The 27,896-nt window shown below is 49.6% G+C and overlaps 1 protein-coding gene and 1 long non-coding RNA gene across 5 annotated transcripts in view; both read right to left on the bottom strand.

Moving 5' to 3' along the window:
* The window catches only part of SH3RF1 (SH3 domain containing ring finger 1), a 154,364-nt gene extending 128,104 nt beyond the window's left edge, over positions 1 to 26,260 (bottom strand). For 2 of the 4 annotated variants that reach the window (XM_043486426.1, XM_043486427.1), the window contains exons 1-2: positions 26,132 to 26,232; positions 24,191 to 24,678 (exon numbers count right to left, since the gene is read on the bottom strand). In XM_043486426.1, the coding sequence (XP_043342361.1) occupies positions 24,191 to 24,583 (393 nt within the window). In that variant the 5' untranslated portion in view covers positions 24,584 to 24,678; positions 26,132 to 26,232. Of the gene's footprint in view, positions 1 to 24,190; positions 24,679 to 26,131 lie in introns of all 4 variants that reach the window. The other 2 variants (XM_043486424.1, XM_043486425.1) reach the window with 2 other exon arrangements.
* Positions 603 to 2,495, bottom strand: LOC122452796. Its single transcript, XR_006272852.1, has 2 exons — positions 1,637 to 2,495; positions 603 to 1,479 (listed from the first exon to the last, which is right to left on the bottom strand). It is a non-coding gene; the product is annotated as an uncharacterized LOC122452796 (long non-coding RNA).
* Positions 26,261 to 27,896: the final 1,636 nt, after the last annotated feature.

Here is a 27,896-nt window from a genome sequence, read left to right as displayed (position 1 = left end):
AGAGTAACCTCCGAGAAGGGAGGAAGCCGAAACTGTCACCTCTGAACAGACCTGCTCTGTTAAGCCTGTGTCTGTGGATGAGGCATGATCAGAGGCCCCAGTGCTGGTGCACAAGCCTCACTGCCCAGGAAGTGACGTGTTCAAATGTCCGTGTTAACTATCTCTGTCAAAATGTGTGTACTGCTCAGTCCATCCTAAAGGAAATCATTCCTGAATATTCATTGGAAGGACTGATGCTGAAGCTGAAGCGCCAATACTTTGGCCACCTGATGCAAAGAGCCAACTCATTGGAAAAGACTCTGATGAAGGAAAGACTAAAGGCAGGAGGAGAAGGGGGCGACAGAGCACAAGATGGTTGGACGGCATCACTGACTCAGTGGACATGAGTTTGAGCAAGCTCCGGCAGACAGTGAAGGACAGGGAAGCTTGGCGTGCTGCAGTCCATGGGGTTGCAAAGAACGGTTGGACATGACTGAGCAACTGAACAAACACCTACATCCACTGTATTGACACCAATATAATAAGCTTGTGTTCTGAAGAGCAGGAAGAGCAAAGCAGTTAGAAAACAAAGGTCCAACCGGCCTAACGCCACCAGTTAGGCCTCAACATGCCACTCTTGTGGGAGAAAGCCTGCAAGGAGCAAACCACACGGTCCAGCTATCAATACGGCAATGGTAGTCAGCCTCAGTTTCTGCTACAAATAATGTGGTCAGAAACACAGCAAATGCGGCTGAAATAAAAAGCAAAATCGCTGTGGTAGGTCAGTAATAAAGACTGCCATTTTGTAATGGCAGGATATCCTATAAAACAAAAATGTAATTCATAAATCACTTTTAATGCCACCAGAAACCAAAGGGAGGGCAGTAGGGGAGTATTTGCAGAAGACCACCTAGCACAGTTCTTCCCATAAAATCCAATGTATGGAAGAGAAAAGTGGACTGTTAGTTTTTAATGAAAAGGCAGAAAATGTCTTTGGTTCCTTCTCCTGTGCAAACACCAAGTGCTTACATCGAAAAGAAAGAAAAACACAGTTTTGTCAGGGGTGTCAGACCCACCGCAATTGCGGCAGTTGAAGACGTGGTGGGTATAAAAGGCCTTCAGAAGTCCAGGTGGCCCCAGCCTCTCCCCCTGGCCAGCAACCGAGTCCTTCATGCCAAGAGAACGTTGTCAGACAAGGGTCTACTTCCTCAAGTTTTGCTCTGAAACTCAAATCAGCTCATAATGTGCAGAACAGGACTCACTTCTGGGTGGTTTAGTCACTCAGTCGTGTCTGACTCTTCATGACCCCATGGACTGTAGCCCGCCAGGCTCCTCTGTCCATGGAATTGTCCAGCAAGAATACTGGAGTGGGTTGCCACTTCCATCTTCAGGGGACCTTCCCAAACCAGGGATCAAACCCGGGTCTTCTGCACTGCAGGCAGATTCTCTACCGATTGAGCTACCAGGGACGATCCGGACTCACTTTTAGATTACTCCAAACTGGAGCATGAGAAAAATATTTCAGAGAGAGCTTAGCTTTTCAAAAATAAGATTTGGGTGGGGCAGCGGGGGGAGGGGTGTGTGGGTTGGGGGATACGGGAGGGAGGTAAGTAGTTAGAAAACAAAAATGGTCCCCAGCACACCTCAATCATCCTACCTGGGTGTGCTGGGCACTCGTGATCACAGAGCAGGAGGGAACGAGCCCTTCTCCTCTGCAGCCTGTCACTCTTCTGCTCCACAGAGTCTGACCAGGTCATGCTTAATGGCCAAAAAGTCCACTGATTGCCTAAAAGAGAAATCAGAGAAAGATAGGCCCACGGGGGTGAGGGTCTGTTGAGGCATGCAACTGTATTTTAAATATAATTAGACTAATTGCCTCCCCATCTCCACAGATGCCTCTGCACACACAATTAATTAGAACTGATTTTAAAAGCCCTGTTTGGAATCCTTTGTTCCCCACTTCCTACAAATCAAATTACCAAGGAACAAATTCAATTTTTCAACTTTCATTTTCAGAGAGGCACACACGTGCATTAACTGGGCCTGATCCACTAATGCAAGTCACTTACCCAGCAATCACTTAACTCCGAAACTACAGGCCAACTGAAGTATTTTCATCTATAAAATAATTCCCTGCGAATAATAATTCCCATCTTGCAAGACTGCTGGTGAAAAATGTGAAAAATCTCATGGCTCTCCATCCAGAAAGGAAGGTGGGAGAAGACAATGTTCCATTTCACAGAAAAATTAGAGAAAGTATTGAGCAAGCCATCTCTTACCACATGCTCTATGCTCCACTGGTTTTTCTATCCCAAATCAAACATGGTTAACGTTAAAAAAGACACTGAGGAAAACAGAACAAAGTAGTGACTATAACGGAAAAGCAGCAGGCTGACAGATTTAGAGAACAAACTTGTGGTTACCAGTGAGGATGCTGTTGTCGTTTTAGTCACTCAATTGTGTCTCTTTCGTTATCTCATGGACTGCAGCCCTCCAGGCTCCTCTGTCCATGGGATTTCCCAGGCAAGAATACTGGAGTGGGTTGCCATTTCCTCCTCCAGGGGATCTTCCCGACTCCGGGATCAACCCTGTGTCTCCTGCATTGGCAGGCAGCTTCTCTATCACGTAGCCACCTGGAAAGCCCACCAGTGAGGATGGGGAAGGGCTACGGAGGTGGGGAGAAGTACTGGGTGTAAGACACCTTCAAGGATGTATTGTGCTACAGGGGGAATTTAGTCAATACTCTGTGATTATACAAACTGAAAGCAACTTTTAAAAACTGTATATTTTTTTTTTTTTACATTTTAAAAGAAAAAAGGACATTAACAGCTATTTAACAGGGTAAGGCGCAATGGGTTGATTGGGGAAAATGGGAAAAGGTGATGTCTGAGGACAAAGGTCAGATACTGGAATCGGACACGGGCCGGGAGGGGCAGGAAGAGGAAACAAGAAGTGAGAAGGTGGAAAGAGAAAGGCAAGCTTGAGGGTCTGCAGCCGGGAGGTGGACAGGAGAGGTGGTGGGACCAGCTGGCAGATTTCCTCCTAACTCACTGTCTATGGAAGGAGCTAATGGATGTCCAGAGCAGTGCCGGAGGTGAGCCCAGCTGGGACAGCGACCAGCAGTGACCAGTCTCACAGGGCAGGCCTGAAGCTGGAAGGTGGACCCAGCTTCCCTGATCTGTGCTGGGGTCCAAGCTCCTGAGGACAGCTGCGACCCACAGGGGTGGAGAGGCCCCATGACAAACAGGGGCACAGAGAATAGGCTCACTGCTCTGAGACTACGGAGGGGCTGCTGACCAGGGGACTGGAGTCTGAGGAGGTGGCACGTCCCTCCTGCAGCACCGCAAACCCCGGAGCTGAGCACGGGAGCGGAAAGGGGAGAGCGAGCCAGCCATGCAGTGTCACCAGAGCAGGGCTGGGGCGGGGGGGCTGTGACACCCCCAGATGGGACCGAGGGTCCCTCCAGCATGACCTGCATGACACTCACAGGGACCTCAGAGAACCACTCAGAGCCGTTTCTGGTGACTCTCCAGCAGCAGCAGAAGGGACAGCCTCTAAATCTACATAGAAACGGACCGAGTGCCAGTAAGAGGGAAGCACAGAATTTTCCGGGAGTGAGAAACACAAAGACGCCCTGCCGGACACACGCAAGTGGCCACTCCCCAGGGGAAGCACATGCAGTGTGGTGTGGTCCCTGGTGACACACAAGGGCCCCCGAGGGATGCTCCGGTGAGTCCTGCGTGTAACGAACACAGCCGCAACCAGACTTGGAAAAGGAAAGTTGCTTCTGACATGAACCAACAAGAACCAACCCACCCTTCGGCTGAGCTAAAAACACAGGATCTCTTAGGGTTGATTTGCATCCCCACAAACCTCAGCAGGAATATTCAGGACTCACGACACAGCAGAGATGACACGGCATCGCCACCCCCTCCTCCAGCACCCGTGGGCACACAAAACAACATCCCTCCTCCTCCAGCAGCGCGTGAAGCGCGGTGTCTGCAGAAACACATGAGAAGCACCACGCTCCTCTCTGTGGTCTCTTTATCCTGGTAGCCTCAACAGAAGGAGGCCTGACAAAGCGCTCCACCACTCATAGAGGGCGGGTATCATTTCCGAAAGTTAGAAACAGAGGTGCCGATACAGCCCCAAGTCACGTCGCTCATCTCCTGGTTTGAACAAAAGGGCTCACAGCAAGATAATTTTTAAACTGTTCTACATTTATCCCCATAAAACAAAATAATACCAAATGAATGGCCAAACAAGCAAATATGACACTTGAATGTGCTCAACTACAAAAGTTCTCTGTTCCAACTGAAACATCTGAATGATTCACGATCATTTTCCCATTTGCCACATGTTTTTCAGCATGAGGTGTGCAGAGTCCTGGAGCCCAATGTACCTCAAGTAAAACTCATTCACTGATTTGTTCAATTAACAAATTCTTTACTGAGGGTCTGCTCCAGTTGCTGGGATGACAGGAAAAAAGTGTAAGTCCTGGCCTTCAAAGAGCTGACCATCTATTTAAAGGAAAGAACAAACAAGTCAGGAGTCCCCGATACGCAGATGACGCCAGCCTAATGGCAGAAAGCAAACAGGAACTAAAGAGCCTCTTGATGAAGGTAAATGAGGAAAGTGAAAAGGCTGGCTTAAAATTCAGCATTCAGAAACTAAGATCATGGCATCCAGTCCCATCACTTCATGGCAAACAGATGGAAACAGAGACAGACTTTATTTTCTTGGGCTCCAAAATCACTGAGGACATTGACTGCAACCGAGAAATTAAAAGACACTTCGAGTTTTTCTTCTCCTTGGAAGAAAAGCTATGACAGACCTAGATAGCAGATTAAAAAGCATCATCTTGCCAACAAAAGTCCAGATAGTCAAAGCTATGGTTTTTCCAGCAATTATGTACAGATATGAGAGTTGAACCTTAAAGAAGCCTTAAAGCCGAAAAACTGATGCTTTTGAACTGTGGTGGTGAAGAAGACTCTTGGGAGGTCAAACAAGTTAATCCTAAAGGAAACCAACCCTGAATATTCAATGGAAGGACTGATGCTGAAGCTGAAACTCCAATACTTTGGCCACCTGATGCGAAGAACTGACTCACTGGAAAAGACCCTGATGCTAGGAAAGATTGAAGGCAGGAGGAGAAGGAGACGACAGAGGATGAGATGCTTGGATGGCATCACCGACTCGATGGACATGAGTCTGAGTAAGCTCCAAGAGTTGGTGATGGACAGGGAGGCCTGGGGTGCTGTAGTCCATGGGTTCACAGAGTCGGACATGACTGAGTGACTTAACTCCAGGAACAAAGCGCCACGAAGAAGAAGGAGCAGGACAAGGCCAGGGCGGGGACAGAGGGAGACGAGGTGCTTTTTCGGATACGGTGGTCAGAGAGGACCTTCCAAGGAAGACAGCAAGTTGGAGCAGGGGAGTGAGCCATGTTGAGATGTGTGTAAGAGCAGCCCTTCCCGCCAGGCAGGGCAAAGAGCAGGTGCCAAGGCCCCAGGCCTTGGTGATTTAATAAATGACAAGATCTGTGCGACAGGAGTCAACAACGCAGGCGTCAAAGATAAGGTGGAGGAAAGGGCAGGGCTCAGGCACTCTGCCTGTGCACCTTTGGACAAGAGGCATCACGTCACACTGATGGGAACTCCAGGGACCCCGAGACACATGGCAGGGGCAAGGGGACAAGTCAAGGGATGAGTCAGGAGACGGGTCAGGGGACGGGTCAGGAGACGACTGCAACAGTTAGAGTTTCACCCGACTCTAAATGCTTTCATCTTGCACCTGCAGGGGGTGGGGACCTACGTCTTAAATTCACCTCTTCCTAAAGGAACGAGACGTAAGAAGACATAGCAGCACATCCCTCGGTGACTTCATCAGTCTGAATAACTGAAAACCATTGCTTGCAAAGATCTCAGTTGAGCAGCCTTAAGATCAAGCACAAAACGACGACGACCGTCCTTCCCTCCTTCATTGTAGCTACATGAAAGTCACACAGGAGTGAATAGCTCCTTTGTTCTTCAACAGGCTATCTGAGAAACAGAAGCACTCTGTCTTTTATTGTCCATTCACGGTTCACAATGCCCCTGGGGTTGGCTTTTGTCCTTCAGAAGCCTTTCATGGACAGGTACACGTAAGCCTGGCTCCAAGGACTGGAAGCTGAGAGGCGCAGGGAGCAGCCGTGGCCGCTATCAGCTACACGGGTGACCTCACCTGTCAGGTATGCCGCAGGGCCACGAAACAAAGGTGGCTCCCTTCCTCTGCAAGGAAACCACAAAGCTGTCCAGAAAACTGCTGCCTTACTCTTGAATGACTTTAGCGCTGCAGAGTTCACGAGAAACAGTTCCTGTCTTTAACCTTTGTTTTTATTAAACAAAACTCCGTGCTACTGTGGGTGCTATCCTTCTTTGGTCAAACCTTAAAGAAAAGCCCAGCATATTCACTCATCAAACCTATATATTGTTCAGGTCACCTTTGATCATGTCTGTTTGTGCCAAATAAGTGTATTTATCAATCGGAAGCAGTAATCGAAAGATTGTAGGTCTACAGGGTTAGGACTCTAGTGTCCGGTCTGTGTGAGATGTAACAGGAAGGCAAGCAGCCTGATGCTTGGGGCTGTTGCTTGGAATATACAAGCAGCACTGCATGCTCACACTTCAGGGCACATTGAGTTTTCCAGCTTATGAAGTGCACCACTGCGTTGTTTTTCAGACAGCGGGATCAATGCAAAACAGCACTGTAGACATTGTTTCACAGCTTGCCTGCAGGCAACCAAGAGAACACAAAGTTACTAAAATATGACTTCACTCTCTCAAGATCACAAAACATCTTGCTACAAACTTTTCCCCAAGGTCAGGTAGTCAAGAATTTACCTTCCTGAATCCCAAAGACCAGCTCTGAACATCATTCCCACCATTTACAATGCGTGTGCTGTCATCAAAACTGCCGCTGTTTTCTTTCTAAAGCTGCCGATAGACAGTTGTGATCTAATCCCTCTCCAGTCTGGTGGAGTGCTTATCCAGGACGTGACTGCTACAATTACTGGCAACTCTACACACTTGTCAGATTACACCCAACTGACTAAGAAAATTGATATGAGGTATCAAATTTAAAATCAATCTTGGCCTTGCTCTAGCTTTAACTTACCTATTCTATTCTTTGATTTAAGTTACCAGTGTGTCTGGTAACTTCCAAGAAATGGTGACCTTTCAATCCAGTCACAGAGGAAAAACTGTGTACTGAAGGAGCAAAATACAACCTGTTTTCATACCTTCTAAATTTCAACATTTACCACTGAAACATGTGTGCTCAGTCGCTACAGTCAGGTCCGACTCTGTGACCCTATGGACTGTAACCCGCCAGGCTCCTCTGTCCATGAGATTCTTCAGGGCAACCTGGAGTGTGCTGCCATGCCCTCCTCCAGGGGATCATCCCAACCCAGGGATCGAACCCAGGCCTCCTGTGTCTCCTGCACTGCCGGCGGATTCTTGATCACTGAGCCACCTGAACATGAGGTATGTTGAGTAAATCCCACCAGGGCCAACACCCCGCAGTCACGGGAGGGATGGGTGGGTGGCGGCAGGACTGCAGCCGCACAGACATCAGACACCAACCAGCGGTCAGTGCGTGGGCTCCCTGCCCAGACCGTGACCTGACGCTTCTACTAGAAGGAGAACAAAGTCGCTAGCGGGGCCTGAGAAATTTATGTATCACATCAACATGAAAAATAAACTTGCCTCTCAGTCCAGGAAGTAAAGAAAGCTGGGATCACAAAGAGAAACTTAAATAAACCTAGCAACACACGCGAATCTGCATAATAAACATTCACGGGACATCCCGCTCCTCTGACAGAGAGCTATGCTCACAGCAAGCCCAGAAACCCAGCATGAGGCGATGCTAAGGCTCCCAAGCCTTGCTGATGGGCTCTTCCTCAGGACGGACCCCTCCCTCATCCGCCAAGAAACACTGGGTCGAGCTAGTGCTTCTTATCTGTGGACATCTCACGGCTCAGCCTCCTGAGGTCATGATGGCTCAAAGTGCTTCCACACATCCCAGTTAAATACCTGACATACTAACACCCACAGGGACTCAGTCTTCCAGGGATCTTCACCAGAGAAACCAGGATCATGTTTGCACCACAGCTGGCTCAGGATTCGAGAACTGCAGAGTCCCTTGGAGCTCATTTTTTCTTCTAACTGCCCCCTTTCTGCTTCATTATCAGGAATTTCAATTTAATTCTGACCCTGTGTATTGCCTCTTGCAGGATTTAGGGTGTGGAGGTGCCGTCACTGCTAGCCACATCATCACCTGTGCTTCTTGCCAACCCCAGGGACTGCTCAACATCTCTATCATCTACACCAAAATCAAGCCTTATTACAGGTCACGTTTTCACCCCTAAAGCAGAGGCGCAGGCAGAGCACCAGAGAGGTTCAGTACTTCAGCTCATGCTGTCAGCCACATGTCAACCGACAAAGTCAGAACACATCCCCACACCACACATGGAAATAAGCTCAAGATGGCTTACAGACTTGGATGCAAGACAAGACACCACAGAACTCTTAGAAGGGAACAGAGACTAAACGTTTCCTGACATAAATCGTACCAATGTTTTCTTAGGTCAGTCTCCCAAGGCAACAGAAATAAAAGCAAAAATAAACAAACAGGATGTAATCAAATGTACAAGCTTTTATACAGCAAAGGAGACCATCAACTAAATGGAAAGACAGTTTGTGGACTGGGAGAAAATATTTGCAAATGACGCAACTGACTAGGGCTTAATTTTAAAAATATACAAACAGCTTATACAATTCAATAACAAAAGAAAACAACAACAACAACAAGACAATCGAAAAATGTGCATAAGAACTAAACAGACATTTCTTCCAAGAAGACACTGATGGCCAACAGGCAAGAAAAGATGCTCCGCATCGCGGATCATTAGAGAAAGGCAGGTTAAAACTACCATGAAACATCACCACACGCCAGTAAGAATGGCCATCCTTAAAGAGTCTAGAATGAATGCTGGAGAGGGTGTGGAGAAACGGAAGCCGTCCTACACTATACCTGAGAATGTAAACTGGTACAGTCACTATGGAGAACAGTGTGAAGGTTCTCCAAAAAACAAAAACAGCGTGGCCACATGATCCAGCAATCCTACTCATGGGCACATATCCAGAAAAAAACTGTAATTCGAAAAGATACATGTACCGCTATGTTCACAACAGCACTGTTTACCACAGCCAAGACATGGCAACAACGCAAATATCGATCAACAGAGGATTGGATAAAGAAGACATGGTGCATATATCTACAACGAAACATTACTTGGTCACAAAAAGAACGAAACAATGCCATCTGCAGCAACACGACGGACCCAGAGATCAGCACGCTCAGCGAAGGATTATAAGTCAGAAGAAGAAAGACAAATACCATATGACATCATCTATAAGTGGAACCTTAAATACAACAGAAACGTACTTATCCACAAAAGAGAAACAGACACACAGAATAGATTTGACAATGTAAACAGGACAGTCACTATGGAGAACAGTGGAAGGAGGGACAGACTGGGAGTTTGCAAAAAACAAAAACAGCGAGATGCCCATGATCCAGCAATCCTATGGATGACAACAACATATCCTAGAAAAAAACTGTAACATCCTATAGACAAAGCATGGGACCGCAGTTCACAACACATATATGTTTACTACAGCCAAGACATGGCAACAACGCAAATATCGATCAACAGAGGATTGGATAAAGAAGACATGGTGCATATATCTACAACAAAACATTACTTGGTCACAAAAAGAACGAAACAATGCCATCTGCAGCAACACGACGGACCCAGAGATCAGCACGCTCAGCGAAGGATTGTAAGTCAGAAGAAGAAAGACAAATACCACGTGACATCATCTATAAGTGGAACCTTAAATACAACACAAACGTACTTATCCACAAAAGAGAAACAGACACACAGAATAGATTTGCAGGTGCCCAGGGGGAGAGGGGCTGGGGAGGGACAGACTGGGAGTTTGGGGTTAGGAGATGCAAGCCCGTATACTTAGGATGGATAGACAACAACGTCCTACTGCACATCCTATAACAAAGCACATGGGAAAGAACACACACATATAACCGAACCCCTCACTGCACAGCGGGCACTAACACAGCGGACACTAACACGGCGGACACTGACACGGCGGACGCTGACACGGCGGGCGCTGACACGGCCGGACACTGACACAGTGGACACTAACACAGCAGTGCAAACCAACTTCGTGCAGTGAGAGGAAAGCCGCTCACCCGTGTCTGCCTCTCTGGGACCCCGTGGTCTATACAGCCCATGGGATTCTCCAGGCCAGAGTGCTGGCATGGGTAGCCTTTGCCTTCTCCAACGGATCTTCCAGACCCAGGAACTGAACTGGGGTCTCTTGCATTGCAGGTGGATTCTTTAGCAACTGAGCTAAAAAAATCAACTATACTTCAATAAAATTTCTCAAAATTAAGCAAGTATTTAGTAAAGATCAAAGTCATCCTTGGGAGCTAGCTCCTATTGAATCCACTTTATCTTCCTTGTGTCAGAGTGACAATCTGCATGGGGGGATAGGAAATAACAGATCACCTACTTTAACAAGACTTCTGGTTCAATTCAGCAGAACATTCTTTCTAATAAACTAGGAAAACATGACTACCAGACCACTGTGGTGGGGGTCACACAGATGTTTTGAGGGCCACCCCCCAGAGAGGGTCTGATGGCAGTTAAGTTTCCATAGCCTCTGGTAATACTGTCGTAGCTGACTCAGACTGTGGAGAACAAATACAGTTACAGGTGTCAAAAGCACATGTGTGGGAAGAAGATAAAAGAGTCCAAGTGGATGTGGGGTTCTGGGATATGAACTTTCAAGCCCATCAAGATTTAGTTCCTGAAGCAAACACCCACTACCTTTTCAGCAGTAAAAGTCAGAAGAGAGACATAAAACACAAGATTCCTGCTCCCAAGTAACATATAACTTGGTACAGGAGACAACTGAAACACCATTAATTAGAAAATAGTCAAATACCAAATAAACCCTGAATAGTCATTGGAAGGACTGATGCTGAAGCTGAAGCTCCAATACTTTGGCCACTTGACACAAAGAGAAAAGTCCCTGCTGCTGAGAAAGATTGAGGGTAGGAGAAGGGGACAACAGAGGATGATATGGTTGGGTGGCATCACCAACTCAATGGACATGAGTCTGAGCAAACTCTGGGAGATAGTGAAGGACAGGGAAGCCTGGCATGCTGCAGTTCAAGGGGTCGAAAAGAGCTGGACACAACTGAGCAACTGAGCAACAAAAAATACCAAATGGAGGTAATTAGTAAAGATTTGAACTTTCAAGGCTTCTGGTCCAATACAATAAATACAATACTCTACATAAATATGATAACAAACTAAGTATGTTTTTAAGATCACGGGTCCACATGTGACAGTTACTATTACAGAAGCAGCATTTGGACAGAGGGTTATCAGCTCCCATGGAGAGCTACTGACCACTGCGAGGATGACAGAGACAGGAGGTGGTTTAATCAGGAAGTAAAAACTAAGGGCTCAAATAAATAAGAGATGGGAGAAAACCAAACTTAAAAGAAGAGAAAATCTGAGTGTCTATGCAAGCATGAGTCAGCCACACAGGCAGTTATTTTTAAAGAGACAGAAGGAGCGTTGCACTCGGGAGGGTCACGTGACGGCCCTTCCCCAGGGCAAGGCTCTCTTCTTTCCAGAACTTCATGAGCAGGCTCAGGGCGCCCCTGGACGGGAACCCAAGCAAGGGGAGAAGCTGGCGGGCTTCCAAAGCAGAGCAACTAAAATGACTAAAATGTCAGGAAATGGGTCCTCGGGGGACACATAAAGGAAGTGCAGTGCTTAGGCCAGATAAGGGATGGCCCGGGAGGCGGCCGGGTAGGTACAAGGGAGAGCTTCTTTCCCATGAGGGACAAGACGAGAGGAATGTGATGAACCTGCAAGGACTTGGAGCTGGATGCGCTATAACAACAAGACAAACAAGAACTCCCTGGCTCTGATTCCTGTGAGGCTCTGGAATAAGTTACCAACAAGCTTCTGAAATGTCCTTTCCAAAAGACATTTTACAATGCAGTAGATGACCATCTTCCTAAAATGTCCATCAGTGTCCTTTCCTACCCTACAAACACAGGAAGTGAATATTTTAACTATAAATAAAAGCTCCGTTAAAAAAAAAAAAAACTTACTAAAAGTTGAAGCACAGCAAAGCTCTTCACTGTTGCTTCATTTTCAAAATGCATCAGAAAGTTATCAACTCCATAAATGCACTTATTTAGTCAGAGATGGGTCCCAGTCAGTCAGTCAAGTCACTCAGTCGTGTCCGACTCTTTTCAACCCGAATGGACTGCAGCACACCAGGTTTCCCTGTCCATCACCAACCCCCAGAGCTTGCTCAAACTCCCAGAGCTTGCTCATCATCTATCAAGTCGGTGATGCCATCCAACCATCGCATCCTCTGTCGTCCCCTTCTCCTCCTGCCCTCAATCTCTCCCAGCATCAGGGTCTTTTCAGTGAGTCAGCCCTTCTCATCAGGTGGCCAAAGTATTGGAGTTTCAGCTTCAGCATCAGTCCTTCCAATGAATATTCAGGATTGATTTCCTTTAAGATTGACTGCTTTGATCTCCTTGCAGTCCAAGGACTCTCAAGAGTCTTCTCCAACACCACAGTTCCAAAGCATCAATTCTTTGACACTCAGCTTTCTTTATAGTCCAGCTCTCACATCCATGCTTCCCTGGTGGCTCAGAGGGTAAAGCCTCTGCCTACAAAGCCTGAGACTCAGGTTCGATCCCTGGGTCAGGAAGATCCTCTGGAGAAGGAAATGGCAACCCACTCCAGTACCCTTGCCTGGAAAATCCCATGGATGGAAGAGCCTGGTAGGCTACAGTCCATGGGGTCGCAAAGAGTCGGACACGACTGAGTGGCTTCACTTTCACTTTCACTTTTCTCACATCCATACGTGACCACTGGAAAAACCATAGCTTTGACTAGATGGACCTTTGCTGGAAAAGTAATGTCTCTGCTTTTTAATATGCTGTCTAAGTTGGTCATAACTTTTCTTCCAAGGAGCAAACGTCTTTTAATTAAAAGAGATGGGCCTAGTCACATTTTAAAAAGGCATCAGCTACTCTGGATAGGAGAGAAAAAATGATCAGAACACAGATAAACTGAGTAGAGCATCTGTCTAAAAACATGGTGTGGGCTCTCGAAGGAGGGGTGGGAGAGGGTGAGTGGGGTGAACAAAAATCAGCCTCAAGGAATAAAGCACACATTCTACATGCAGCATCCATGAAGGGACCCAGGTAGGGACATCATAATCTTTCCTAACACTAATTCTTAAAAATCAGAACCCAGCTACAAAGCTCATCTAGTCTCCCTGACACACGTTTAGGAATCTAAGACTTTCCAAAACTCTGCCAAAGAACAAGATTAAAAGACGAGCATTTTAAATTATTTCAGCTATATTTCCCCCATGTCATCAAAAATCGGAGAAGGCAATGGCACCCCACTCCAGTACTCTTGCACCCCACTCCAGTACTCTTGCCTGGAAAATCCCATGGATGGAGGAGCCTGGTAGGCTGCAGTCCATGGGGTCGCTAAGAGTCGGACACGACTGAGCGACTTCACTTTCATTTTTCACTTTTATGCATTGGAGAAGGAAATGGCAACCCACTCCAGTGTTCTTGCCTGGAGAATCCCAGGGATGGCGGAGCTTGGTGGGCTGACGTCTATGGGGTCGCACAGAGTCGGACACGACTGAAGCGACGTAGCAGCAGCATCAAAAAGAGAGAGAGAAATAGGGAGGCAGGGAGAGAAGAGGAGGAAACCAGTCACGGATGGTCAACACATCAGGAATTCCACAGCCGCTAAGGCCCCAGGAGGAGGAGGGAGAGACACAAGGCCCCCATGCTCCTCTCCCAGCCCAGGGTCAGCCCAAGCAGGTGGCAGAACCAGGGCAAAATGAGAGGTGACAACATTTGCAGTCACTAATTCACAAACAGCTTGGAAACCTCAAGTTTCAGCTGCCTGCTTAAAACAGAACAAAATGTCTGATGACATGAACATGACAAATGTCGATTAAGGAAATCAGCAGACTACATACACCCGCATGCACTAGGGCGTGTACATACACACACACAGCTTACTTCGCAACACAGTGACACGCGATGAAAAATCTCACTAGCATGGGACCAGAAACACAGCTCACTCATTCTAGGAGGACCAGAAGGCACTCACGGTGCTGAGCGTTCACAAGCTCCCCGGGCACTGAATAGCAGACCCTCGTGATCCCAAAAAGGGAGATGGCAGGTTGAGGAAATGAGAGGCAGAGAGGGGGTCTGCCAGGGGCCAAATCCCCCGCAGTCCACACCACCACATCCTCCCAGGACACAGAAAGCAGCAGCGCCCACGGCCCCCTGAACCGTCTGAAACAGCCTCATTTCTCTGGCACCTCCCCTGCCCTGAATGAAGCCCGTCCACCCGGCGGCTCCCACTTTTCTCAGCCCACATGGCCTCCCGATGCCCCCTGACCACTCCTCCAAATGACCCAGTGCCTCCCTCCTCATGTCCTAAGCCAAGTGTGCCCACGAGGAGGAGCAAGTCCACAGCTGCCCTCGCTGCCCTCCCAGGCTCGTCTGACCCCAGAGAAGCTCAGCCACTGCCCCCGCCCCCGCCCCCAACTGTCAGCATCAACAGGCTGCCGCGACAGCCGGTCAGGTGAGAAGGACAGATGCGGGGCACCCAGGCCCCTGCAGGGCAGCACAGCTGGCCGGGGCACGCTCCGGTCTCAGCCCTGGGGACGGCAGCACAGAGGCAGCCCGGCCAGCACCCCGGCCCCCCGCCGGGCTCCCCAGCCCCCCGCCTTCCTGCACCCCCTGCTCAAGGCCCAGCCCGCCTGCCACCCATCTGAAGACACAGACACGCCTCCGGGGACACTGAGGAGCTCCGGGCCCGGGGTGACGCGGAGGCACATCTCCTGTCATCTCACCCAGACGACATCCAGACACTAGCCTCAGTCCGTCCTGGACGCTCACTATCGAAGCTGGTCTTGGTGTGGGCAATTAGGTCAAAATTCTCAGGGCTGCATAGGAACTCAGATACAAAAACCCCGAGTTTTAGAAAACAGGAAACCCTGGCCTGTGGAAGAGAAGTCACTGTGGCGAGTCACCAAGCCAGGACTGATGCCACGGCCCCATCACTTGGCACCACATGGATGGTCCTCACGTCCCACCTCCTGACATCCTCGCAGTGTGAGCAGCAAGACTAGAATGCCCCATGCCACAGCTGGACTTTCCTGGACTCTGTAAACATTCCACATTGTCTCCTACTGAGGACCTTCACCTAGCATTTCACTTTCAGCAAAATCACTACCCTTGTACAAGACAGTCTGGGCTTTCAAGATCTTCTAATACTTTGGACTTGTCCTAAAAATAGGTAGAAAATAGGAAAACAAAAGTACTAATAGTATCACATACAATGAAATACATGATTCTGAACTTAAGTAATTAGACTGACCAAAAATGGCAAACACATTTAGAGTCAAAAACTTAAGCTCTTCAACTGTTGCTCAATGGTGGGGGAGAAAAAGTAAAAATATATGAAATGCTGGAAATAATATATCAGTGTGTTTAAAAGACAAACTCAACCATGAGAAACAAAAAAACAAAAAAATTGACACATTTGGTAACTAAATACCCCTTTGAATGAGCTGAGCAAATAAAAATTTAAGGTCTGAGGTTTAACTTATTCCTGACATTGTTTCATCTATGTGTTCAATGTGTTAAAGAATTTTTAAAGTTCTATAAAAATACATGTTTAAGAACTAAGCAGTTATTTAATCAGCAGTGTCAGAAGATTTTCAGCTCTAAGGAAATATAATCTCCTCCTAAGAAATCTAACATTCAGCTTTCAGCCTTAGTGTCCAAACACCTTCCAGGAACCTTCTATCAATACCAGGCTGCTGGATCCCACAATGACCTTCTGCCCTGTTGCTGTTGCATTATTTGTGGAGGCGGAGAAGCTTCCTTCATATGAATTACAACCAGGTAGGGAGCACTTTGGGGCATTCCAGGTGGCACAGTGGTAAAGAACCCACCTGCTAATGCAGGAGACCCAGGTTCAATTCCTGGGTCGGGAAGATCCTCTGGAGAAGGGAATGGCAACCCACTCCAGTATTCTTGCCCAGAGAATTTCACGGACAGAGAAGCCTGGCGGGCTACAGTCCGTGGGGTCGGACATGACGTAGGGACTCAGCATGCAGCATGCATGGAACCCCTCCAGCCAACTCGCATTTCATCGTGGCAGTTCTCTGCTGTCCAGGAACACTCACTACATTTTAAACACACTAGTGAAAAGTCACCCCTGTTCATCCATTGCTGAGTTACATAAACAGTGAACATACAGTGTTCTAAATTTTTGTCCTTGTTGAAAAATACTTGGGGAAATTTTTAATTCCTTAGTTGAAGGGAAGAAAGTTGAAACAACAGAGCAAGCCTTTCGGCACTCTACTAAATGCAACTTAACAGTTCATGCGCACACTCTGCTTACTGCTGCCTTTTTGCACGTTTCACAACTCAAATAACCTACTACTCAACTGCCGCTGGTGCCTTCCTCCCCATCCTGCTGTCCCAGGAGCCCACTGGCAGGCTGTCTGTGTCTGCAGTGACAGGCCCGCCAGCCTTCCGGAGGCCAGCGCCCATGCTCTGGATGGGGTACGGGCACAGAGACGGCCAGGGCAAGGACGGCCCCACACACATGGCGCATGGAAGTCGCGAGTTCTCTTTTTATAGTCACGACTCTCAGAAGTGTTTGAAATTGAGAAAAAAAAAAGTGAGGGGGTATACACAGTATGAGGGCTTCCCGGGTGGCACAGTGGTAAAGAATCCACCTGTCAATGCATGAGACAAAGGTCTGCCCTTGGGTCAGGAAGATCCCCTGGAGAAGGGCATGGCAACCCACTCAGTACTCTTGCCCGGAGAATCCCATGGACAGAGGAACCTGGGGGGCTACAGTCCATGGGGTCGCAAAGAGTCGGACACGACTCAGCGACTAAACAACAACAATGCACACGATGACAGAAGCTTCGGGAGGACGAGGGCTGGGATCCGCAGTGAAGGAGCCCACAGTCGGCACCGCGCGGCTGCGGAGAGGCTGGCTGCCTCACACCGAGGGCTGCCCGGGCCCTTGCACCTCGCACAGGCGTGCAGCGTCTCCACCGTGGCCGGGCGGGACCCTGGAGGCCCGCCAGGCTGCGGGAGGGAGACCAGGTCACAGACACGCGGGGCACCAGGCCCCGTGCGGAGGGACGGGGATGGCAGGCGTGTGTGCACCAGGCGACCACAGCAGGCTCTGCTGTGAGACCCCGGGGCTGGGAGAGGCTGCGGGTTCGGGGCAAGTAGGACAGCCGGGGGTCAGACCGGGCCCCGGGACGGCATCGGTGCTCCAGCACCCGAGGGCTCGGCGGCACAGGCTCACAGCGGCCGCGGGAAGTGAACACGGGGCCGGCCCGCCGTCGTGCAGGCATCCACCGGCCCTCTCATACCAGGACGGAGCACGGGCCAGGGACAGAGAGCCGGACAGAGCCCGCTGGCTGCAGCACTGACAGGACCAGGGCGGTCAGCAAGGCGCCTGGGGAGGCAGCCGGGGCCCTGCACAAGCTCCTGGGCCCCTCCAGCCACCCTCCCAGGCCACAAGATGCGGCTTTCTTCCCACGCAGCAGCCAGAGCAGGGACAGCTCTGAGTGACGCCACACTGCAGAAAACTGCACACGGCTGACAGCATGTGTAACAGGATCCTGTCTCTACTCAGTTTTCTCCTTAGGGAAGAAAACACACCAAAAAACCCTCACAGTGGTCACCTCTGGAGATTAGGATCAGAGACAGTAGAAGCCTTCATATCCCCTGTACATCCTCCTCTACCACAAATTTCTTAGGATGAGTACTTATTATCTTTAATTTCTTAAACGGAGAGAAAAGCAGCACGTGGTCATTTAAAAAGAATGAAGTGTGTTAATTTAGTGCCTCGCATGCTCACAATCCATGCACTCTTCTGTGTGTATGAAGTGAAGTGAAGTGACGTGGCTCAGTCATGTCTGACTTTTTGCGACCCCACAGACTATAGCCTACCAGGCTCCTCTGTCTGTGGGATTTTCCAGGCAAGAATACTGGAGTGGGTTTCTGTGTGTATAGTACAACTCAATAAAAAAAGGTGTCTTCTTTTTAAGAAGGTAGATGTATACGTGCTGAGACAAGATTTCCCAGACATATTCTAGTCATCAGATACACAGAGTATGGAATTCCACTTATGTAAAGAACCAAAACAACCAGATGCATACACATACAAACATATACAAAGAGATAAAGAAAGACACACATTATACTTTCAAAGTGATGAATTTTTTTGACAGCCAGGATGTTTTCAGGAACTCATTTTGAAATTTGCATTTTAAAAATAACAATATTGTTCAAATAAAAATAGTCCTTAACTGCAAAGGGTTGGTTGAGATTTACATGGTAAGATCATGATCCATTTGTGGTAGAAAACAAGAGTCATTTGGCGTTTCTCTGCTGGGCGCAGGCTCCCTGCCCAGCCCAGCCCCGAGCCTCACTGCCCTCCTGACTCAGGAACAAGGTAGCGGCCAGGCTGGGGTGGACACAAGGACAGAACAGGGGTCAAGGGTGAGATAAATCAATAAATAAGGAGACGTCAAGAATGTCTGCGACAGGGCTTGGCAAAAATGAGCAACACCTTTGTCTATTTTGACTCATCCACTGGGAAACATCAAAACCTCCCCACCTCACCATCCCCTGTCCAAACCGCCACCTGAACACCCAAGTCTGTCCAGGAGGGATGCTCCCCTGTACCCAGTGACCCAGCTGCCAGGGGAGCTGGTCCTGCCTGCCCACTTTCACCCACCTCCTGCCCCCGACCAGATGCTCACTCCGGGGTCACCGCCCTCGGTCACGGGGATGCCCCTGTATCTCACCCTGCGCTCTGCGGCCTCCCCACCTGCTGCCTCCCTGTGTGCATGCTCAGTCAGATCTGCCTCTGTGACCCCGGGGCCTGGAGCCCTCCAGGCTGCTCTGTCCATCAGATTCTCCAGGCAAGCATACTAGAGTGGGTTGCCATTTCTCCACCAGGGGATCTTGCCAACCCAGGGAATCCAACTCATGTCTCCTGCATTGCAGGCAGGTTCTTCTCAGTACCCCCTGGGAAGTCCCAGGAAGAAGGGAACAGGACTTCAACTTCTAGGTCTGGGAGGGCACAACTCAGCCCCTCATAGTCAGCTTCATGGAAAGAGGGAAATGTAACCAGGGAGAAATGAAAACAGGGGAAGGGGATTCACCTATGCCCCGGTTTCTAGAACTCCTCACCTTCCCCATCTCCTGGTCCCCGGACACCACACTCCAACCTTTTCTGCCTGAGCCTGACGGTTGTCTCAGGCCCAGAGGCCCTTCCTTCTGGCTCCGAGCAGAGCCCGGACCAGTGTGGCCGCATGGTGCGTGGCTCCCAGTGCCCAACGCAGTGTGGCCCCAGGGGCTCGTCTCAGGTCACGGCCTGCCCCTCGCTTTTCTCTCCCTCTGTCCCCGCTCGTTTGCAGGCGCCTGGCCGCATTCCATGTGGGTCAGGCCCCTGGAACACTCTGCCCCTTCTCCTGCCCAGCCCCTCCCAACTAATTAACACCATTCACCCTGAAGACCCCAACTCAAATGCCTTGGCCTCAAGAAGCTTGTGAATACACACACACATACACACACACACGCACATCCCTCACCCTAAACCAGGCCCCTGCCCATCCTCTCTCCAGCTCTCTCTCTCTCTCTCTCTCTCACATACACCCTCATGCTAAACCTGCCCCTCATCCATCCTCTACCCAGCTCCCTGCCTAACACTGAGCCCCTGGGATGACCTAGCTGCACTGTTCACACACTATCAAAGGTGTGTCTCCCCACCAGATTGACACGCAAGTTCCTAAGCAGAATCTGCATCTGGTTTGCCCAGTTCTATCTATTCAGCAGCTAGGGCAGTGCTTGGCACCTAGTTAAGTGCTTGATCAATATTTGCCAGATAAAGGAAAGACTACATGAAATACAAATTAGTGCCAACCAGGGGTCGTGTGATCAATGTTGCTGAATATGCTCACGTTGAGGGAGCAGCAGTGTGAAGCTGTTATGTAACAACACCTAGACAGACGGACACAGGCACAGGTGTCAGCTATGGAACCAGCGGGGCCACAGTCGGAAAGCAGAAATCTATTCCATTAGTCATAACTCTACAGGAACCACTCAAACACGCTGTCCATGTCTAACCGTGCATATACTTATATATGCAAAACCCATCTTCAGTAGGTATTTTTCAGTCCATGGAAACAGTTATCTACAGTCACCCCCGCCCTGCACCTCATTTCCCTGGTCACCTTTGGCTCTTGGATCAAAGGAATTCTTTGCATGAAGTAAAGAGCTGCCAGCTCCCTGTGGTGACATCGACCCAACACTTTTCCATTTGATCGTTCATATGAGACAAAGGTCCATCTAGCCAAAACTATGATTTTTCCAATAGTCATGTATGGATGTGAGAGTTGGACCATAAAGAAAAGCTGAATGCCAAAGAATTGATGCTTTTGAGCTACAGTGTTGGAGAAGACTCTTGAGAGTTCCTTGGACTGCAGGGAGATCCAACCAGTCAATCCTAAAGGAAATCAGCCCTGGATATTCATTGGAAGGACAAATGCTGAACTGAAGCTCCAATACTTGGCCACCTGAGGTGAAGAGCCAACTCACTGGAAAAGATCATGATGCTGGGAAAGACTGAAGGCAGGAGGAGAAGGGGCAACAACGGATGAGGTGGTTGGATTAGAGAGCATCACCGACTCAATGGAATGAGTTTGAGCAAACTCCGGGAGACAGTGAAGGACAGGGAAGCCTGGTGTGCTGCAGTCCATCAGGTCACAAAGAGCTGGACACAACTCAGTGACTGAATGACAACAAAATGTGGCAAGAAGGGCTTCCCAGGTGGCACAGTGGGTAAAGAACCTGCCTGCCAATGCAGGAGAAACAGGAGACTTGGGTTCAATCCCTGGTCAGGAAGACCTCCTGGAGGAGGGCACAGCAACCTACTCCAGTATTCTTGCCTGGAGAATTCCATGGACAAAGGAGCCTGGCAGGTCGCAAAGAGTTGGACACAACTGAAGCGACAGCACGCACACACATGAGGCACTAAACACTAAAATTCCAGGAACAGGATGTGTGTCATATGTCAGAAATGTTCGTATCTGCTGATAACAGCCAGTCTCCCTGAGACACTAGCATGCGAAAGCCACATGGCCACGATCTCACGGAACGAGGAGCAGATTTGCTCTTGTTCAGTCCCTCAGTCTCGTTCGACTTTTTGCAACTCCGTGGACCGCAGCAAGCCAGGCTTCCCTGAAGACTTCCTTCACCATCTCCTGGAGTCTGCTCAAACCCATGTCCATCAAGTCAGTGATGCCATCCAACCGTCTCATCCTCTGTTGCCCCCTTCTCTTCCCGCCCTCAATCTTTCCCAGCACCAGGGTCTTTTCCAATGAGCCAGTTCTTCACAGGATCATAACCAATAACCAAACAGCGTAACAGGTGCTATCAGCACCAGCTTCCGCCACGGTGGGTCTAGGCTCTCACATCCCCTGGCTGGTGTCGGAACAGCTAAGGATCTGGGATTCTCTCACCTCAGGGGACACCCCAGGGGCTGGTGGACAACTCCAAGGCTCTCACTTTTAAAAGCAGCATTTCCTAGTTTGGGGTTAGCAGATGCAAACTAGTCTATACAGGATGGATAAACACTAGGTCCTACTGAAGAGCAGGGAAATATAGTCAAGAAGCTGGGATAAACCATCATGGAAAAGATTAGGAAAAGAAGGTATGTATAACTGAATCACTTTGTTTAAATAAATTTTTTAAGAGAAATAAGAAATAAAGGAACATTTTCTGAAATGTATTTATCTTTTAGGTGCTGGTGCTGTTTCCGTATACCCGGTTATTTTGAATATTTCAAAGTAAAAGGTACCAGTAACTGCCAGTGAGAAATTATTTTAGACTAGGTGGAGGAAAAGTTCTTTATATAAGAACTGCAGCATCTGCAGCCACCCACATTACCGAACAACTTCGTTTGTTTGTTATTTTGTCCTCCACTCTCAGTGCCATGTCCCCTCCTCCCCCGCCAAGTAGCAGACATCACCTTCTATTTTTAATGGCCTCAACTACCTTATCCGAGTTATAAGGCTCAAGCTCAGTTGAGCTTCTTGGCGAGTAATTTTTCTTATGCTAAAGAAGAAACACAAAGTAAGTTAGGAAAACCATAATCAGTCAGAATAATAATACTGACGTCATCAAAACCTCAAAATAACATATCTAAGAAGAGTGTTGGTTAATTTTGGGAGATTAACAGCTCAAATAAATGAACATTCCAGCATCACGCTGTCAGTTTCTATGTAAGAAAAAAACAAAACCTTAGAATTCAAAGGACACCAAGTTGAATGCTGAGCCCTTGTCTTAAATTTCTTTTTATCAGTAATCAAACATTCACCACATTCCTCACAACAGGTAAGGCAACCTGTCAACTGATGAGACGCTTCTATTCACAGCCAGAAGCTATGACTCTCCAGCATAATTAACAAGGAAACAAAATCCTTCCAAGAAGCAAATCCAGTCCCTAGTTAAGAGAAGCAGACCTGGGTCAGGTGTCTCAGAAACGACCAACTTGATCAGAGGTTCTGAGCTTGAAATATTCATGAGTCCGTGAATGCTAATCGTGTAAACTCCTTTTAAAAAAAAAACCAAAATCTAAGAAAACCCTATAAGCAATTTCATAACTAGGGGGCTTCAGATATGCAAAGAAAACCTCCAAACCACAAAGTTCTCACTGTCTTAAAAAAAATGGTAAATGTGACTTAAAAGAAATCTGACAGCCTGAGGATAAAACTGTTTTCCAGCGATTAACACACTTTCTGTACTTACCACCTAGTGATGCAAACACACAATTAGTAAGAGACGGGCTTGAGAAGGAAGGAGAGGAATGGTAGAAAGGCAGTCTGTCTGTTACAGCTCCCATGGAGCCACACCTGTGAGTTGACACTATTTAACAACATCCCAAAGGTCACTCCTACATTACATAAAAAAGTCAGTTCTGTGTATTTACTATGAGTATGTGACAAAAATATTCTCATCCAGATTGTAACTGTTCTTTAAAACTGCATTTTCTCAATTTGGCCAATCATTAAAATCATTTCTTCCAGGATAAAAAAAAAAACAAAAAACAGATTTGCTTTAAATGTCCAGAACTACTTTTGAGGTTTACAAAAATGAGAAAAGCATGTTTCATTAGGATGTCGTCACCTGCAACATAATTCAGATTTCTTCAAAATATCTTACCTTCTAGAAATTTCTGTTGTAACTGTCGAGATACTTAGCTACACTTGAAATTATTTCAGCCCAAACCCAAAACCCCAGAAAAATCTTTCTTATGGAAACATTTTGTTTCAATCCCTACAAAAGTCAACATAAAGCTAGATTCTCTGCTGTCTTAGCATGGCTCTCAATGACAATCTGTTGCTACAGCAACAAAACTCTGCTACCTGTGGCCATGATTTGTTAAAAATTCCTCCAACCAGAAAATTCTGTGCTGTGCATTCATAAAACCCATAGAATGGCTCCAAGCCACATAAAAATTGAAGCTCAATTTCCCACTTATGACCTACCCACACACCTATTTATAATATGCAAACACATATGCATACATACATGCATAATTATGACTCTTCCAATGCCATCAAAAAGGTAAAACCACAACAAATTTCCACTTTACATTCGGCATAAAAAACTGCTGTGTTTTAGATTTCATTGAATAATTCCTACTGTTTCTCAAAATTTATCTTAAAAGGCCATAGAGGCCCACCAACCAGGAGAGAATTCTAAAAACAAAACCATTTATTATTTATATCCAATCTCATTCCAAAAAAGAAAAAAACAATTCCTGACACATAATTTCCTATCTGCTCCAATGATGTGGCTCCTTCAGCAATGAGTTGATGTAGAAAACACCCAAAGAATAAAGAAGACATGCGAACATATGCTCGGAACAACCACCGCACTGCCTCCGCAGGCTACTCACCCTCACCGGGGGGCTCCAGGCTTGCGCCCGCGGCTGGGGTCCACCCTGTGAGCTCGGGCCATCTTTGGGGCTGCAGGTGGCCACAGCACTGCTCTGAGCCCTCAAGGCGCTGGTGCAGTTGGTGCCACTGCCCCCCACAGGGCCGGGCTTCCACGGCCGCTGCTTGATGCCGTCCAGAAGTCTGACCAGCAGGATGTTGCTCGGAAGCTGCTCCACACCCGAGCCAACCAGAGTCCGGCACTCGGGACATCTGAGTTCATTCCGGGAACCGACGATGCCCAGCAAACAGCGTTTACAGAACGTGTGCTGGCAAGGTAAGACCTTGGCAGAGGCATCCAGCCGCTCCAGGCACACAGGGCACTCCAGCAGATCCAGCAGGGCCGACTCATCCATCTTCCTCTAGTTCACCCAGGGAAACGCAGCAGTGACACGCATACTTGTGTGCAGCTCGCAAAGTGGCTCATGTAACATCCATGTCAGACGCTGCTCTGGGGCCCCCAGGGAAGAGGAGGGAAAGACAGAGAAAGAGCACCATCACTGGGGGGTAAAGGCACAAAGAAGAGCCAGGAACCCAACAGCACACAGAAGTGCTTCCTGAGAGAACCAAGCTTCGCTTTGGAATACATGGTGCCTGAACTCCAGAGTCAACAACTGGAAACAAAATAGGCTTTTAAAGCAGTTCACAATAAATCCGTGAAGACATCTAGTTCACTGTGCAGGAACAGCTATCAAGTACCACAGGGGATTCTTACCATAAACAGGATTTATGAAATGCAATAGAAACATAATTTCTCTGGCTCTCAAAATGAAACCTGAGGCCTTAACTAAGTCCTTAACTTATCTAAGAAGGTGAAAGTGGCAAATGACCTGTTTCCTCCACCTGAAATTCCTTTTAAATCCAACCAAGTTCCCCAGCATTCAAGCCACTTTGGTGGTTAAGGAACCACTCCTTGAGTGGTTCGCTTGTGGCAAATGATCCCAGTATTAAATACATATGTTTCTTCGCTGGTCTTAAAAATAGAATTGTTTAATCTTGCCCAAGGAAAACGAGATGAAGGCTGACAATTCTAAAGGACACACCGAAGATGGGCCTGAAAGCAGCTCAGATATAAACGTACCGCCCTTCAGGGCAGCGGCTGACAAACTCGGAAGCGATTTCTGAACGGCCTGTGCTAATCCCATTCAGAAAATCTGGCAAAATTATCACCCAAAGAATTTGAGAATGGAATGCTGGACTGGGAACCGCGAGCAGAATATGAAAATAGGGCCATTCAGGAAAAAGCATTCAGAAAACAGCCTGCACACTCTCCTCGACCCCTGGTTCAGTGTAGGCGTGCCCAGGAGAGCCAGGTGACGGTGTGGATGCGGGCGGGGGCCTGGCCGTCGCTCCGGTGGCCGCAGGTACTGCGGGCCCGCGTGGACGCCGGGCCAGGTGCCCGCGCCGCCAGTGTAGACGCTCCCGCGACCAGAGGCAGGGGGCCGCCCTTGCAGACGCCGCGGCCAGGTGCCCAGGGCGGCCCTCGTCGACGCCCGGGGCCAGGTACTAGGGCCGCCCGCGTAGACGCGCTCCGGGGCTGCTGCTAGGGCCGCCCGCGTAGGCATCCCGGGGCCAAGAGCCGGGAGCCGCCCGTGTAGACGCGCCCCGGGGCTGCTGCAGGGGGCCGCCCGCTCAGACCTCGCGCCCCCGGCCGGCGGCCGGGAAGGCTGGGCCGGGCCGGGTGGGTCCACCCGCCGCCTGGCCGCCGCCCCGGGCCTGGCCGGACAGGAGCCCCGCGCCCTCGGGAAGTTTCGGGTCTCAGGAGCGCCCGCAGCACCGCGTCGCTAGGTCCGCCCGCTGGGCGTCCGGGCGCCCGTCGCCGCAGTGCCCGGGGCCGGCCGGCCGACCCTCTCCAACCCGGCCCGGGGGGCTCGGGGCTGGGGGCTCGGGGCGGGGGGTCCTACCTCAGCGCGGCGCCCTCTTTGTCCGCACTCCCCGCGCTCTCCCGCTCGCCCGCCTCGGACGCCCGGCAGCTCCGGGCTCCGCTCGTCGCCCGCGCGCTCCCGCCGCCGCCGCCTGCCTGGCCCGGGGAGGGGGAGGGGAGGGGGCGGGGCCGGGCGGGAGGGGGAGGAGCGCTGGAGAGGAGGGGCGGGGCCGGACGGAGGAGGCGGGAGATGGGCGGGGCCTGGAGGGCGGGGCTGGGCGGGAAGGGGAGGTGCGCGGGATGGGGGCGGGGCCGGGAAGGAGGAGGGGGGAGGGGAGGGGAGGGGCGGGGAAGGAGGAGGGAGAGGGAGGAGGGACAGGGACGGAGGGAGAAGGGGCAGGGACGGAGGGAGGAGGGGCAGGGACGGAGGGAGGAGGGGCAAGGAGCGCCGCCTGCCCTCCTCCGGCGTCCGGGCCCTGCCGGGGGCCGGGGGCCGGGGGCCGGGGCGGGTCCCGGGAAGGGCCGGGGAGGGCACCCGAGCGGCCGCCGCAGAGGCTGGGAGAGAGGTCTAGGGGGGGACGCGCTGGCCGCAGAGGAGGCGCGGGCGCCGCTGGGTTCCTGGACACAGACCCTACCGCGAGCACTGGGACCGGGCGAGGACCCGGAAAGCGGGACGGGCGGGAAGCCCAGCCCCGGACCCGGGGTCAGCCTGGCCGGAACCAGCCCCGAGGCCTCTGCCTACCTTCGTTCCCCCCAACCCCGCACACACCTGTAACGCCAGACACACACCTGTTAGCCGAAAGGTCCTTTGAAAAAACGTCGTCCACAGGCGTGGGGGGGTTGTTTCTCATACTCAGTTTAGAGGGAAGATAAGTTAAAATTTTGTCATTGATCTCAAAATTGTCATTTTATTTGCATTACCGTCCACTCAACAAACGTTTTTCCCAACTACCCTTCCTCAAAGGTATTCAGAATATAAGGAGAAGTGGGGACACATACTCCTTTGCGAGAAACCGCTGCCTGCCCTTCACCCAGCCCAACCCTCTGAAGGGAGTGGATGGTCCTTTAAGGTCTGGCTGGGGCCACGGCAAAATCACTGCAGGCAAATGAGAACCACCGGAGTAAGGACACCCTGTGACCCTGCAGTCACCGCTCTCTCACTGACTGCGGTCACTGCTCGGCGTTTGAGATGTGGTCAAGTCCTCACTGCTGCCCTGTCCATTCCCTCCGCGTGTGTGTTAGTCGCTTAGTCGTGTCTGCCTCTGTGATCCCGGGGACTGTGGCCCACCAGGCTCCTCTGTCCATAGGATTTTCCAGGCAAGAATACTGGAGCGGGTAGCCATGGATGGCACCCACTTCTCCTACAGCGCAGGCAGGTTGTTTTACCATCTGAGCCACCGGGGAAGCCCGCTGTCTCATTAGCTTTGCGCTAATGGTTGAATATGCGGACAGTCTACTGCATGAATGCCAGGAAGGACAGGCCACTTGCCCTCCATTAGAAGGGAGTGAATACACACACAGAAGATGGATAAACAAGGCCCTGCGGTACAGCAGAGGGAACTGAGTTTGGTATTCTGCGATAAACCACCATGGAAAAGACAACTTAAAAAGGATGTCTGTGTGTGTGTAATAGAATCACTTTGCTGTATGCAGGAATTAACACACCACTGTAAATCACCCATACTTAAGTTTTAAACTATTGATTAAAACAAGAAGTGAGCAACGTCAAAGGTGATGAAAGATGCGCAGAGAGGCAAAATCAAGCAGCAGGATGAGGGAGCTATGGAAATGATTTGGTTTTGAGC

The sequence above is a fragment of the Cervus canadensis genome, chromosome 14 (assembly GCF_019320065.1).
Source record: "Cervus canadensis isolate Bull #8, Minnesota chromosome 14, ASM1932006v1, whole genome shotgun sequence".
NCBI lineage: Eukaryota > Metazoa > Chordata > Mammalia > Artiodactyla > Cervidae > Cervus > Cervus canadensis.
Note: the sequence above shows the minus strand (reverse complement) of the source record. Positions and strands in the feature narration are given on the sequence as shown.